The following is a 12162-nucleotide window of genomic DNA, read 5'->3' as shown; positions in this document are numbered from 1 at the left end:
CAAGAAATAACTCATCTGGATAGTGTATTGCTTTGCCATGTGCATGACCTAGGTTCAAGCCCTGCCCCCTCCCCACTGAGGAAGTTTTGGTGCTGTGCTCTCACATTCTCTCTGCTTTTCTACCTCTATCTAAAATAAATATGAATAAAGAAAAGTTTTATCATCTTACCTTTAAGTGGAATCTCATCTTAGAAGCCTGCATCTCCCTGCCCCACCTCCCCCCAAAAAAGTTCTCTGTCCTGATGGTGCAGCTGTCTGATACCTTTGAAAACATTCAGTAGTAGGGAGTGGTGAACTGGCTGGTGGCACACTTGGTTGAGTACACATTATAGTGAGCAAGGACACACGTTCAAGCCCCTGGTCCTCACCTGCAGAGGAAAAGCTTCACAAGCAGTGAAGCAGTGCTACAGGTCTCTCTTTATATATACCTTCCTCTCTGTCTCTAACAGAACTAAATAAAATTTAAGAAAAGTGATTTGAAGGAAATTTAAACTAATTCTTAAGAAATAAAAGAAATTAAACATTCAGTAGTGTCACTTGTCTCTTACCACCATTCTTTGTTTTGAGTTAAATGAATCCCAGTTGGATTAACTTACTGTCTGGGAAATCTCTAGTCTCTGTTTCTGAGAAACTGAAGGATTTCATCTCCCATCTAAGATTGGTTCACATGTAGAATAAGAATTTTGTAGCATCACTGTTTTTTTTTCCTACTGAGCATTTTTGCCTTCTCTTTGTAGTGTATGTCCAACTTTCACAAGATAGGAGCCTGATTTGAGAGAGATTTCAATAGAGGTGTGCTGGGTGTTTGTGCTGCTTGAATGGCACCTCAGTCATTAGTGTTCATTCTCTAAACAGAATATATTCATTTTTGAATATTTGTAACCCTCATGGAAAGTTTCAGTACACCCGGAAACATGTATATAAACATATAAGTAAATAATTTCTCCAAGTCTTGATGAAGAGATAGCATAGTGATTATGCAAAAGACTTTCATGTCTGAGTCACCAAAAGTCACAAATTCAATCTAGTTTGTAAGATTGGGGAAGATTTATTGTTCTATTTCCATAGCACCCACCTGCAGGGGAGAATCTTCATGAGTGGTGGAGCAGTGCTGCTGGTATATTTCTCTCTCCCCACTTCTCTGTTTCTCTGTGTAAGTTAAAGAAGGTGGTCTAGGATGTGGCATAAAGCACTGGGCTCTCAAGCCTGAGATCCTGAGTTCAATACCTGGCAACACACATACCAGAATAATGTCTGGTCCTTGATATCTCTCTTCCTATACTTTTCATTAATAAATAAATAAAATCTTTAGAAAAAGGGGGAGTGGTGACATCATCATGTAGGCACTGAGCCTCAATGATAACTAAAAAAGAAGGAACTGGGCAGTGCCACAACCAATAGAACATACAGGTAGGTTACAATATACAAAGGCCCAGGTTCATGCCACAGGTGCTTACTTGCAGAGGGGAAGCTTCCTTAGTGGTGGAGCAGTGCTGCAAGTATCTCTCTCTCTCTTCTCCTCTATCTACCCTTCCCTCTCGATTTCTCTGTCTATCCAGTTAATAAATGAATAAATAAAGCAAATATTTTAAAACATCATAATTTCTTTTATAATGAGACTTTAAGTTGTTTATTTGCATACAGACAGAAATTTAGAGAGGTAAGGAGGTAGAGAGGGAAAGAAAAAGAGAGACACCTGCAGCACTGTGTCACTGCTCTTGAAGCTTCTCCCCTGCAGGGGGGGTAACAGTAGTATGAACCCAGGTTTTTGCTCACTGTGATGTGTGTGCTTTACTAGGTGCAACCCCCAAAAAACATAATTTTAAGAAATAAGTCAAAATAAAAGAAGATAGTGTGATGCATTATGGGGGAAGAGCTCAAAGTGTAGAGCTTGGATCTGCATGCCCAAGTCCCCTATATTAGTGCTTAGAGTGATACTCTGGTTCCCCCACATACACTCCACCCCTCCCCCTTGATAGTAATGATATGGCTTTTCCAGGGCCTGTCCATCTGATCCCATCCCTGTGTTGTGACGAGAGCTGTCACCCAGCTTGGCTACCTCGGAGCTGTAGGCTGCACACCAGGGCCACACTTCAGGAGAGGTAACGGGTCTTCCTCCTCATGACCCTCACATGCTCTCCACAGCTGCCTGTTTCCTAGTGATACTGTGGGCCAGCAATCACTCAGTACTATGGATGGCTTTCTGGACATGGGAGGGGGCAGTTCTTGACAAGAAATAGCTGAGTCTTTCAGGGCTGCTAGTACCCAGTGCACATGTTTTTCTATGTCATATGCCGCTAGCTTTATTGTTGTCCTATTTATGACTTGTGACCACCCACCATCCATAGACATCATTTATTTTTCCCATCACTGGGGCTGTAGCTGATCTGTAGATTTACTTTAAGAGAGGAGAGAGAGAGAGAGAGAGAGAGAGAGAGAGAGAGAGAGAGAGAGAACAGCACTGAAACTTCCTCCATTGCGGTTTAAACCTGAACCTTATGCATATGGAAGACGAGCTGATTTGCCAGCCTCAGGTATTAGGCCATATTTAACCAGATATCATTCTGGTACATGTGCTGCCAGTATTTGAACTCAGAAGCTCATGCTAGAGAGTCCTGTGCTTTATCTACTGCACCACCTTCTGGACCACAAAGATTGATTGTGATTTACACTGATTTTGATGCAAACAGATTCAATTAAATAATGAGGTTAGTTTACCATCACAGAGAGCCCTAGAATCCTGAATTTATAAAGTGCCATCTCCGTTAGAAAGCTTAAGAGGAAGGTGGTGGGACCAGTGAAATCGCTCACTTGGATAGTGTATTGTTTTGCTTTGTGCTAGACCCAGATTCAAATCCAGCCCCCACTGCATTGAAGGAAGCTGTAGTTGTAGTCTCTTTCATTCTCTCTGCCTCTCTGTCTCTAGCTAAAGGGGAAAAAAGTAGATAAAGTGTTGGACTCTTAAGCATAAGATTGAATCCCCAGGATCGAATGTGCCAGAGAAATACTCTTTCTTTCTTTCTTTCTTTCTTTCTTTCTTTCTTTCTTTCTTTCTTTCTTTCTTCCTTTCTTCCTTCCTTCCTTCCTTCATTCCTTTCTTCCTTCCTTCCTTCCTTTCTTCTCTCTTAATAAACACTATTCCTTTAAAAAAGAGAGAGAGAACCCTGTGGAGAGCAGTCTGGAGACTCTCAGAGGCTTAGAAGTGGACCTGCCCTATGACCTTGCTATTTCTCTCCTGGGGATAAGGTTTCTAAGGAACCAGACAAACCCATCCAAAAAGATTTGTGTACACCTATGTTCCTAGCAGCACAATTTGTAATAGCCAAACCCTGGAAGCAACCCAGATGTCCAACAACAGATGAGTGGCTGAGTAAGCTTTGGTATATATACACAATGAAATACTACTCAGTTATTAAAAATGGTGAATTCACCTTCTTTACCCCATCCTGGATGGAGCTTAAAGAAATCATGTTAAATGAGATAAGCCAGAAACAAAAGGATGAATATGGGATGATCTCATTCATAGATAGAAGTTGAAAAACAAGATCGGAAGAGAAAACACTAAGCAGAACTTGGACTGGAGTTGGTGTATTACACCAAAGTAAAAGACACTGGGGCTGGAGAGGAGGCTTCGGGTCCTGGAACATGATGGCAGAGGAGGACCTAGTGGGGGTTGAATTATAATGTGGAAAACTAGAAAATATTATGCATGTACAAACTGTTGTATTTTACTCTCAGCTGTAAACCATTCCTCAATAAAGGAAATTAAATGAGTGAGAGAGAGAGAGAGACAGAGACAGACAGTGCTTAAGAATAGAGCTGGGAGGCAGCTCTGTGGTTTCTCACCCCTCGAGACTCACTGCTGTTTTTTCCTATATGTCCAGAAGTACAGGTCCAGCAGGGGACACGGGCTCACCAGCTTTCTTTGGGTCCCTGTCACAGTCTGTCTGCGGTGAGTTCTCAGACGCCTGGCCTCTGATGCAAAACCCCACTTGTTGTGATGACACCTCATCATGCAACTCCTACCCTGAGCTCACAGGAGAAGACTTGTATTCGCTCAACCCAGCAAGCAAAAGTTCAGTGTCCCTGGACTCCAGTGGTCCTCAGGATCAGGCTAGTGGTGGAGGCATTCTGACCCAAGCTCATTCTGAGAACTTTCCAGAAACTGCTAGTTTCTCTCAACCTGCCAACTCACAAACAGAGCCAGCGCTGTCTCAGGATGCCCTGGCTACTTGGAGCCAGAGAGACCAAGAGAGAAGTGATGTCCCTAACCTAGCCACTCACATGTCATTCCAGGTAAGTTGGTGGCTTCCAGTGCAGAATCAATGTGTGGTGGGCCCGAGGGAATGGGACCCTATTGCTGGCCTAAATGTGGAGGAGTCTGATGAAATGATGCATAACTTCTCAGATACCCTGATTTTTTTTTTAAATGTAGTGCTATGGAGTGAACTTGGGGCCTTGCACACACACGATATCGATGTTGAATGACCTCCTAATGCCAATGTTTTTATTCTTTATTTTAGAGAGAGAAGGGGATGGGAAGAAAGAATAGATACCACAGCTTTTTTCTACCAGTCGTGGTGCTCCCCAGTGCTGTCTGTGTGTATTGTAGTTTGTTCCCATGGTATCACTTCTAAGACTATGTACTGAAACCTCAGAAGTACATAGCCACATGGAACCAATTCATTCTCAACTTGTTTTTGATTTATGTTATTGGGGATGGGTAGGGTTGAAAAGTGCTGTTATCATGACTATAGACTTGTAAAAGCCTTAGAAACATTGAGTTGTATTTAAGATTGGTGTATAGGGGCATTACTTCCTAGAGAAGTAGTTTGTGATCTACAAAAAGTTACTTTTAACTCAAATTATTATGAAAAAATAAGATATAGCACATCAGTGAGAAAATGCTATTTTCAGGTTATACAGAATAGTTTATTAGTGAGAGTTTTTATATATAGTTTTCCAACAGATGTTGTCTAACAATTGGGTAATTTCAGTAAACTTATGACATTCTGAATTCAGAAGATAGTTAAAATATAATTCATTTGCAATTTCTCTCTATAATTAAAAATAGCAAATATTGTGAGTGCACCTGAAGAAATGGTCTTTATCTCGAGTCTGAAAAAAACTCTCTTCACTTTATTGAACATATCAAATTTAGTAAATGAACCTTAGTTTTCAAAATATTTAAAACAGGAAGTAGCCACAATGTATGCACTTCTAATAAAGAGCGAGATAGCAACAGTTTATAATGGTGAATCAAAACAAAAGTCTCTCATTCTTCTGGCTCATGTTTTGTTAACATGGTTTCTAGCATGAGTTCATTCATCCATAATTCAGGAAAGCACAATATTTCTGCTCGAGAGACATTAAAGGGCAGATAACCAGAACATTCTCCCCCTTTAGAGTGATCTAATGCACCGCTTTGATACTGTGAAATACACAAGGGTATTTTTGCCTTTCCTCTGTGTGAAGTTCAGAGGTTTGGCTAACGTTGGATGCATTTGTTTTCCAAAACTATGTTTCCACACAGGCAGTTTAAAACAACCCAGACTCTCATGATGATAATCATAGTTCAGGATAAAGAAAATAGGTGTGAGAGTCTTTCTTACTCTGTATGACTCAATTTTTTTTTAAAAAAAATATTTATTATTTATTGCATAGGAACAGAGAAATTGAGTGGGAATTGAGACATATGGGGTGAGAGACACACCTGCCACACTGCTTCAGCATCCATGAAAGCTTTCCTTCTGCAGGTGCGGATTGTGGGGTTGAACCCGAGTCCTTGAATATTGTTTTATTTATTTATTTTTTATTAATAATAGGTTACAAGATTATAAGATTACAATGTATAGTTCCATACCACACAGTTTTGTATCCAGTCCTTGCACATTGTAACATAAAGGCTCTACTAGTTGTGTCACCAAGTGAGGACATGACTCAAAGATATGCACATCTGTCTCCTGAGAAGGAACCAGTGTTCCTTTGCTAAACTATCTGGGAGAATGAAGCCAATTTGTTGCTTATAGGAAAAGATGTTTTGGTTACTGTCTGTTTTGTTTAAGACTTTATTTTATTTGTGAGAGAGAACAGGAGAACTGGAGCATCACTCTGGTACCTATACTGCCCAGGATTGAATCAGGGGCTCATGCTTGAGAACTCAACACTTTATCCATTGCACCACCTCTTGGACAACTTGGGGTCAGTCTTTAACTGACATTTTCATTGTCTACTTGACAATACTGAAGGAAAGATAGAATAGAAAGAGAGTCGGGAGGTATCACAGTGGGTTAAATGCACGTGGCACAAAGCGCAAGGACTGGTGGAAGGATCCTGTTCGAGCCCTTGGCTCCCACCTTCAGGGGAGTCGCTTCACAGGCAGTGAAGCAAGTCTGCAGGTGTCTGTCTTTCTCTCCCCCTCTGTCTTCCCTTCCTCTCTCCATTCCTCTCTGTACTTTCCAACAATGATGACATCAACAACAACAATACCAACTGTAACAACAATAAAAAAACAAGGGCAACAGAAATGAAAATAAAATAAATAAATATTTTTTAAAAAGATAGAATAGAAATGGGAAGACTGGGCCCTAGTTTCTCATCTGTTAAAATTGTTATTGTTTATTTTTTGGCTATCTTTTTTTTTCTGAAGTAGCATTAAAGTGGTTTCTGCCATATGAGTTGATCAGCATAATTAATAAAATCCCCATTATTAAAAATATTTTTGCTTTATTATTTTTTTATATTTTGATAGGACAGAGAGAAATTGAGGGGATAGAAAGGGAGAAAGACAGAGACCTTGTAGCCATGCTTCACCACTTGTGAAGCTTACACCTGTAGGTGGAGACCAGGGTCTCAAACCTGGGTCCTTGCTCATGGTAGCATATGTGCTCAGTTAAGTGCACCATTGCTCGGCCCCCTTTCTGAGAACACTTTAGAAACTACTATTTCTAAATAATCTCCTTAAGACCTAGAAAAATGTTTGTATCTAACATGCCAACTGAAGGGTGAACACGTGAACGGCAGGTCACTGCATACATCAAGGCTGTCCTCTCCAAAGAGAGGTTACTTCTCATTTATGGCAAAAGAACCACCAAAGAATATTACTTGACTGAATATCTCTGTTCTAGGAAGAGTGTCCCTATTCCAGGGAAATTATGACAAGAGGGAATCGTAATCTCAAACTTCCTCCAATAATTTAAGAGAAGTTTTAAACTCCAAGACTGAGAGCTGCACCCTTGGTTCTTCCAGAGAAGGGATTAAAGGTCCCTGAACTCTGTATCTCTAGATGATTAAAAGGAGTATGGCACACAAAAGCACCTTCCCTGTTGGGATGAAGTTGAAAATTCAGCGAAAGGACTGATTGTGATTAACACTTTTATACGGTTACATTACCCTTTTCTGTTTGTTTGGTTGGTTGGTTTTTGGGTTCCAGGGTTATCAGTGAGGCTTGGTGCCATTTTTTCCTTTTATTTTTTTAGTTGCTGTTGTTGTTAGATAGGACACAGAGAGAAATTGAGAGAGGAGAGTAAGATTGAGAGAGAGAGAGAGAGAGACACCTGCAGAACCGCTTCACCACTTATGAAGCAACACACCTGCAGGTGGGGTGCCGGGGACTCAAACTGGGATCCTTATGCCAGTCCTTGCCCTTAGTACTATGTACACTTAACCTGGTGCACCACCACCCAGCCTCCACCACATTACCCTTTGTTAAAAGTCCTATGTGCCAGTCCTGAGTGACTGTGAGTTTTCAGGTAATATTTTATTCTCAAAGCATACAGGTGCCCGAATATTTGAACACCATCGAATGAACTCATTGCTCATGAGTTATTAAAGTTATACCTAGTCCTGTACAGTTATGTACAGTGATTTTTTTTCCTTGTCACTAAATGCTGACAGCATTCATGTGGAAGGAATGTATTTAAAGCCTTCTTCCCCTTGCTCTTTTAGGAAGCATAAAGGACTTGCTTCTCTGTAGCAGAAGAGGATGTGTGGGATCTGGTGGAGACCTTGCCACTCCGCTTGGGCTTACAAACAGTACAGCTTGGATTTTGCATGGCTGCTGGGGAAGAAGCAAACCTGAACCAAATTGATGGAATTTTCAGCCTTTCCACCAGTTGCTTCTGAGCCAGACCAACAGAAGCTGAAAACTCAAGGACTGCCAGGCAGGCTCCAGACACTTGTTTTGTCTTTGTTGGATTTGAAGCTTCTCTGTCATGAGCCTGCCCTCCAAGACTCATGAGGGGAGTGTGCAGCCTACCAAGTAATGGGCGTAGAACCAGCTGCGGAAATGCATGGATTTCCCCAAGATTGCACAGGTCTGCAGGCTCAGGACACACCCACCCACCCCTTCTTTCTAGCAGCTCTTTACATGAGCTGGTTACCTTACTACAAGGTCAATGGCAGATTCACTCCTTTAGTTTTATGGGGAGTGAGTTCCAAAGTTCTGTTTGGCAAAGGCTGTGTGTGTGTGTGTGTGTGTGTGTGTGTGTGTGTGTGTGTGTGTGTGTGTGTGTGTGTTTATCATTTAAGTTCAGAAGGTAAGGGCTAACTTCAGACTTCCTGTGGCCCTCCCTAACTCCCAAAAGAAAGATGGGTCAGTTGAGAAAAAGTCTCTTCCATGATGACATGTCTGTCATCAGCCAGATTCATGACACCCTCCAGGGGCAGGCAGTAAGAGGGATCTGAGTTAGGGAAGGCAGCTGGGAAATAGTCACATATCACCCTGAGCTTAAAACACATCACTGTGTACACATATCCTGGGGACAAAAGTGAGTGTATTTCTGTGATAGCTAGATGACAGTCTTTTGTCCCTGCGACTGAGCTTTAGATGATCCAGAATGTTTCTATTCTAGAAGGCTTTCTTTATAAAGAATATAATCTTTTACTTGTATAGTACCATATACTAATGACTTTAGGAATGACAAGATGTCAGGGCCCCTTCCTACTGAAATCTTACACCTGTGAGCCATCTTAGAAGACTATATGGCATATTAGGACCAGAAGAATATGTGCAATTTGTGGCTTGAACCACCTGCAGCTACCATAGTGAAACTTAGTTATCACATGATCTCCTACCTTAGTCAGGTGATGCTGGGTGAAGTGTGGGTTTTCTATGAAGGCACTTCACCCCTTACCTTACCACCTTGCTATTTGCACACTAGGGTTTATCTCCAGAGGGAAAACCTGAATGAACCAAATTCAGCCATGCACTTGGAGATGGCCCATTTGTCCTGAGCCTTTATGCCCTGCAGAGAAATTGAGCAGAATTCTTGTCTTCTCTGCTGAAACCTACATCATCTGATTTGGCCTTTGTCTTTGAACTACTAGTAGCTTTGTCACCTTTGAACTTAAAGAAATAGATATTGAAACAGCCATGTGTTTGGAATACACTGGGATTTGTGCTTCAGAACTGCCCTGCCCAAATCAGTCTTACCTATATTTAAAATATATCTTTCCTAAGACTTTTTTTTTCAACTTTTCACTTATTACCACGTGTTTTTTTCCCTTGCAAGGGATGTTAGTGAAATCAAATGAGCCCAGTCCTCATGGCTGGAATTCCTCCTTTGAAGTTTCAGGTTACAGTGTGTTAAACTGGCCCAAGTTTGTGCTGACCTCAACTCCTTTTAAGTGTCAACCTAGTTTCAGCTATAATTAAGGACTTATTTTCTTTTTTAAGAAAATATGAATCTTTTTTTAAAAAGAGAGACACACCACAGTACCAAAGCTTCTTCTAGTGCACTGGGGGCCAGGCTTGAACTCATGTCACACATATGGCAAAACAGTGCACTATTCAAGTTGACCCTAAACTGTAGTGGTTACATACACACACACACACACACACCCCTTATTGGAGGATTAATGGTTTACAGTACAACTGTACATAGATACAACCTCTCATCTCCCCATGATAGATGTCTGCAAAACACTCTCACCCCCAACTTAGGACCTTTCCCACCCCAGTGTGCCAGGCTACCATTTCCGGAGAGAAAAGAGACCAGGAACTAGTGGTGGAGCAGGACCTCAAATCTTATTCATGTGGGTGTCCCAGGGTCGGGTGTGAGGACAGTGGGTTTAGGCCACATGGAGCTAGCAAAATGGTTCCACTATGCATGCCAGCCCTTCCCCAGGTCTTCTCCAGGTCGGGACATGGAAGAGAAAAAAGGATGAAACCAGGGACAGCAGTGGGCTTTATAGGGTAAAAACGGAAGTGGCAAGTCAGGAATGGGATTGGCTAGGAAAGAGGGTGGAGAAAACAAGGTACTCTGGGAAGGTAGAAAGCTTCCATAGCAGCTGTTGCGAAGGTTCTAACCAGTGGGATTAACCAATACCCTGCAGGCAGGGCAAGTCTCAGGCAAAACAATGATTATGTAAATAGACCACAGCATGCAGGGGAGCTGGCATAATGCCCAACACCAATGCCCTCTTTTAGCCCCTCTCTTCCCTCCTTCCCCAGAGTCCTTTTCTTTGTTGCAACACACCAACCCAGTCCAAGTTCCACCTTAGGTTTTCCTTTGCTGTACTTGAAACCAATAGTTCTTAAGCATCACTACTCAACAACTCATGTGAGCATAGTTTATAGGAAATTCATTTAAAATACTTAGGTTTTGACCACAGTATGTCTGTAAAAATGTAAATTGAGTTTCCTTGAGTGGCTTCACTGTAGTTCACATATGGGTGCCACTGTTTGCAGTCTGATCATTTGGATTATAGCAGAGATGATCACAATAGGCCATGGTTGTGCTCTTTCTTATAACCCTGATACATTTTCCATATGTAGAGCCCTCATCAGTGTCAAGGACAACCCTTGCTGGAGAACTAGGTTGATGGGGATGAGACTTTGGCCAAGAAACCCCAAAACATCTCTTTTGATCAATAAAGATATTTCAAGATGAAGAAGTGTGCCTGATACTGCATTGGAGAAATTCTGGCTTACTTTTGTCAAGATGAAGCCATTTTAAAACCACCACACTGGCTACAGAAATGTGACTACCATTTGTCAGCACTTGGAGAAAAAAATAAAGTTGGCATTTCTTAGTGTTGGAATACCCATCAGCACTCAAATTATCAGGAATGCTTGTGATCAAGATGTCTTAACACAGTGGCAACTCAACCAGAAAAAGTCAAGACTTCAGGAAGCACACACAAGAAGTCTTGGGTTTCATAGGTTTGTGTACATGGAATTTATTTGTTCAGATAGAGATTTTTGTTTCTCCTTTAGGTGTGGTGCTAATGCTATAGCCACCTAGGTTAAGCACTATTGTCTATGCTAGTGTGAAAGCAATACAATAGAGGTAAGATAAGGAGAACTAGCCATCCTTGTTTTGAGTAGTCAGCTTGAATCAATTTCCATTTCATGACTGTTTTGCATACTGGAATTATAGATGTGTACATTTGTGTTCTTCTACAAAGAGTTTTGTAATACGTTTTTTTAAAAACAATATTGTGAATAAAATTGATATCTGGTATTCTTTTTTAAAAATATCTCATTTATTTTCTTTTTAATGATAGAGAGGAGGGCAAAGATACAGAGGAAGACAGAGACAGAAACCGGAGCACTCCTCAGCTCTGGCTTATGGTGGTGCTTGGAACTGAACTTGGGACTTCAGAGCCTTATATATGAACACCTTTTACCTCACCATTATGCTATCTCACTGCCTTTCATGCTTACTGTATATTTATTTTTTCTCTTTTTTCTTTCTTTTTTTTTTTTTTTATCAAAGTACTACTGAGCTTTGGTTTATGGTGGTGCTGGAGATTAAACCTGGGGTCTCAGAGCCTCAGGGAGTCTTTTGCAGAACCATTATGCTGTCTCCCCAACATAATGATATCGGATATTCTTATTATTCATAGTATGACATCCTTATTAATGATATCTGTTATTCTTATTCATATGCCTGGTAAGGAAATGATTGCTGGTGGGAGGCAGGCAGTTCAGTTTCCCACTCTTGTTGTCTGTGTGAGTGGTTCATGAGTCCCCACTCAGGAGCACTGCTCCTCCATTCATGCAGCTCCCCACCCCTGCAGGTGCTTCCATGTGGTAGGTGGGGTCTCAAACAGGGATCAAACACTGGGTAAGCCACCTGCCAGCCCTCTTTTTAAAAAAAACTTTATTGGGAGATTAATGGTTTATAGTCGACAGTAAATACAGTAGTTTGTACATGT

At 41.3% G+C, this 12162-nt stretch overlaps 1 protein-coding gene across 6 annotated transcripts in view; it reads left to right on the top strand.

Annotated features, from left to right (window-relative positions):
* The window catches only part of TNFRSF19 (TNF receptor superfamily member 19), a 125181-nt gene that overhangs the window by 71875 nt on the left and 41144 nt on the right, over positions 1-12162 (top strand). For 5 of the 6 annotated variants that reach the window (XM_060194706.1, XM_016192770.2, XM_060194704.1 and 2 more), the window contains 3 exons: positions 2000-2102; positions 3885-4296; positions 7948-11465. In XM_060194706.1, the coding sequence (XP_060050689.1) occupies positions 2000-2102; positions 3885-4296; positions 7948-7956 (524 nt within the window). In that variant the 3' untranslated portion in view covers positions 7957-11465. Of the gene's footprint in view, positions 1-1999; positions 2103-3884; positions 4297-7947; positions 11466-12162 lie in introns of those variants that run through there. The other variant, XM_060194705.1, reaches the window with a different exon arrangement.

Source organism: Erinaceus europaeus, chromosome 7 (assembly GCF_950295315.1).
Source record: "Erinaceus europaeus chromosome 7, mEriEur2.1, whole genome shotgun sequence".
In the NCBI taxonomy this organism is placed as follows: domain Eukaryota; kingdom Metazoa; phylum Chordata; class Mammalia; order Eulipotyphla; family Erinaceidae; genus Erinaceus; species Erinaceus europaeus.
Note: the sequence above shows the minus strand (reverse complement) of the source record. Positions and strands in the feature narration are given on the sequence as shown.